Source organism: Trachymyrmex septentrionalis, unplaced genomic scaffold (assembly GCF_001594115.1).
Source record: "Trachymyrmex septentrionalis isolate Tsep2-gDNA-1 unplaced genomic scaffold, Tsep1.0 scaffold122, whole genome shotgun sequence".
NCBI lineage: Eukaryota > Metazoa > Arthropoda > Insecta > Hymenoptera > Formicidae > Trachymyrmex > Trachymyrmex septentrionalis.
Genome location: NW_017304352.1, coordinates 482,409 through 486,587, shown reverse-complemented (window position 1 = coordinate 486,587; position 4,179 = coordinate 482,409). Strand labels below are relative to the sequence as shown.

The window sequence follows — 4,179 nt, the reverse complement described above, 5'->3', positions numbered from 1 at the left end:
AGATATATTATATATATATATATATATATATATATATATATATATATATATATGAGAAGATAACGTAAAATCAGCCAACTTTACGTAGACATTAAGACAAAAAAAAAACATTACGTGCAAAACATTATGAAGAAGTTAAGCATTTTATCCTGAGAAATACGATTTAAAAAACGGAACTTTGTAAGGAACATCTTTACTGAGACCACCGCTGTAACATGCTCTTTATAATCCGATTAACGAATAATTGAGGAAACTCTGTTTAGTAAAGGACAGCAACTTCCGACCGCTTGGGAAACATGCTCCGGGAACGAAGAAGAAAATTGACAAGAATAAGAGAAACCGGTTGTCTGTGCGAAAAAGAGAGGCGTTCAATTTAGATCGCGACCACATGCGTCCATACACTTACGGCATTCGAATTCAATGTGTTACCTTGTAACTTCCGAGATTTTCGATGACGCAGGGTAGACTGACGTCCCTTCCCAGCGCCACAGTGACATTTGGTATCGGCTCGGCAAATATCGGTGGGTCAGAAAGCGCTGCAACACATAAAAAAGTTGCGTTAGTTATACGTATCGACGAGTAACATAACCATTACAAATTACACTATTTAACAAAAACAAATTCACAAGAACGGAATTTAATTATTTCCAATAATCTTTTGGGTGCTGAACACAATTTCATTTATTTTCTCTACCATGTCACAAATTGTAACAGATTTGCTATTAAAATTACAAAAAAGTGCTTTTTCAATGTACTTTGACATATTATATTAACTACAACATGAAAGGTGTTAGAAAAGTTTTATATTGCAGTCAAAATTAAGTAGATACCTATGTTGTTAGAACTTTCAATCTTTGAAAGGAATTTATCATGTGATTAGTTATAGATAGACTTTTGGGTAAAAATCTAGATTAGGGGAGTATTCCCCAGTGACCTTGATCTTAGCATATGTTGTCAAGGTCATGACCCTGAGCGACTTCCAACAAGTTTTCGCCTTTAAAAAGTTGTTAACAGAAAAAGTTCTGTTATATAAGACAAAAATTCTCTGCTTTAAAATAAATTTTCTGCTTTAAACAGTTTGTTAACGGTAAGACAAAAAAAAGTTCTACTATATAAAACAAATATAATATAAAAAAAAGTCGAAAAAAGGATGTAGAATTTACATAGAAAAATATGTATCTTTAATTTCAAAAAGAAATACTTAAAGTACATATGAAATAATTATAAATAAAAATAAGCGATTTCCTTTTTCTTATTTTAAAGCAGAGAATTTTTATTTTATATAACAAAATTTTTTTTCTGCCTCACTGTTAACAACTTTTTAAAGCAAGAAATTTACTTTAAAACAGAGAATTTTTGTTTTATACAGCAAAACTTTTTTTCTGCCTCACTGTTAACAACTTTTTAAAGCAGAGAATTTTTATATACTCGTATAGTTTTATAAGACTAAAACCTATTGGAAGTCACTCAGAGTCATGATCTTAACAATATATGTCAAGGTCAAGGTCATTGGGAAATGTTTTCCTAATCTGAATTTTTATCCTTTTTTTAAATTAAAGAAATGTAAAAAGTGAGCAAAATCGCAAAGTCAAAAAATTGTGCTCCTAATATGAGATGCTCCGAGAAATCGATAATAAACGCAAAGTACATCAGTATTGCAATCAAACTTTATGTAATGTTACTAAAATACAAACAGATACAGCAAATGTGCGCATAAAATGAGCATGCGATGCATTGTATCTAGGACTCGTCTTCAGGTAGTTGAAATCAAATTCCAGCAGAAACAGACACTCAATGTTCATTCCTTTTTATTATTGTACAATCAGTGTTGTGTATAGATGATTTTAAAATTAGCTAGATAAAGGTAAAATGAAAATTTGGAAATTTATCTTAGATAAGATAAAGATGATTACATTAAATACAATTAATCTAGATAATATATAGATAAATTTTTTTGAAAATTCATCTAAAAAATTCCAGACAATTTTCTTTACTTTTAAAACTACAATTTATTCGTTTATAAATTAAGGTATCAGTTTCTTTTCAAAATAATTAAAAAATATTAAATTTAATAATTTTAATATTTAATAACTCGTTATATTTATTTTGTCTCTTACAATTTTCAGAGAAATAAAAAATTATAATAAAGAATTATAAAAATTCTATATAGTTCTTTTCCTCTATATTAGTTGCATGGTCGTAAAAATGTCATAACCATTGTTAACCATTGATTGGTTAACCAATCACAGTCGAGCTAGCTTGACGTTCACACATTTATTCATAAATCGTTACTGCGATAATATAAAAATAATAATTTTTGGAACATATTATCGGACAAACGATTTTGAGGTACATAGTACATGTTGCACAGAATTGAAAAGACGCTCCACTGTGCTGATGACGGCAAAGATGTGTTAAACTTAAAAAAACATTTTTTTACATTTGAATAAGAATAAAGAGGATTTTAATCCTTTGATTCCAAACATGAAAATTTTTTATATTGCTACTCATATGTCTGATTATGTCAAATTAAAAATTCCCTTTTTTTTATCTATTATATATCACGGAAAAAATCTTCTCCACTACTAGAAGACGATTTATTTTCGGAAGTAATTATATTTTGAGAATATATGTTATGAAGTTCTTGCAAAAATAGTTTTTTGCACTTTTCCATATATGGTTCTGGCACCCAATTTAATTTAAATCTTGGCAAAGAAATAGCAGCCAAGATAAACTGCTTACTGTTCAAACGAATTAAAATCATAAATGTGTTTAAATCGTTTTTTTAAGCTAAATATCACTTTAACTATCAGTTTACAAAATAAACTACAAAATGATAAATGTGTAAATTTTGCTTTTCTTTTAATTACTATAAGTGTGGGTGCCAAACAGAAAAGTTACTTTTTCCCCTTGTAACAGATCGAGGCTTGTTGCCAAAGGAAACATGATTATATTAAATTATTCTAAAAATTCGATTTCATTTGGTCTCAACTTTTAAATTTTCAATTTTTCAAAAAGGATATTAAGATTCATTTTATACAACAGAATCTTTTTAATTGCGTTATACTACGAATTCCATCGTGTAACAATAGTTACAGGAAATTTACACTTACATTCATTAAAACAAATATTGTGCTACTGTACTTACATGAGGTAGGTATATATTTGATATTTGGCGAAAGAGAGAAAGAGATTTTTAGTGCAGGAATAAAAAGACTTATTTGAATGGTTATACATATATGCTATTGGATGCACCCACTCTCTTCCTAAAGTTGAAAATTTTTTTGTAAACACGAACTACATAGAAGAAAATATTTTAATATTGTGTACATTTTTAATAATGTAAAATATAAACTAAATTATCTAAACATTCTAGATAAAAATGACACTTTTTTTCATCTAAAATGCAGATAATTAATATTTTTATTATCTAGATAAAAATATTATAAAATGACGACAAAATTTCATCTAGATGATCATCTAGATAATTTTATTTAGATAAGATCAAACACTGTGTACAATAACATTTATATAATACTTTAGCAACGATTTTTGCTATAACATAGAAGCAATAATTTCATATTAGAAATACCCTATACATCTCATATTACGATTTTCACGCCTTACGATTTTACAATCATCAAATCTAACTTCTATAATTAAGCAATTCAACATATCCTGTATTTGTCTTTTACTATAATCTCACTCTATAATTACATGAAGAATTTATTGCCAAATATTTACTTGATAAACAATAAACAAGGTTTAAAGCCATGCCAATGAAACTTGAAGATATCTAAATTATAAAATCTTTTTTTACAGCGGCTACAGGCATAATTTAATAATGAATTTTTCACTAAATAGTTTTCAATTCAAGAGCAATAAATTTATGGTGGAACCAAGATACCGTTTCTATTAATTTAGCAGAAACACTCTATCTCATATTAAGCACCTATCTGATAATAGAGGGCTTTCCTCTATAAAAGGAATATTTTTATTTAATTGCTCACAATTAAATCTAACTCCGTAAAAAATAATTTTTATTTAATTGCTCACAATTACAACTAACTCCGTTAAAAATCATTTTACCGCAATTAAAGAAATATATTATTAAAGGTGAAATTTTGCTCTATTGATTAATATTATTACCAAATTTCCAAACATGTATACATAATACAA

At 27.4% G+C, this 4,179-nt stretch overlaps 1 protein-coding gene across 1 annotated transcript in view; it reads right to left on the bottom strand.

Moving 5' to 3' along the window:
• LOC108755158 (lachesin-like) overlaps positions 1 to 4,179 on the bottom strand; it is a 169,267-nt gene that overhangs the window by 162,172 nt on the left and 2,916 nt on the right. Inside the window, exon 2 of the mRNA XM_018498011.1 lies at positions 430 to 536. Within this exon, the coding sequence (XP_018353513.1) occupies positions 430 to 536 (107 nt within the window). The remainder of the gene's footprint in view (positions 1 to 429; positions 537 to 4,179) is intronic.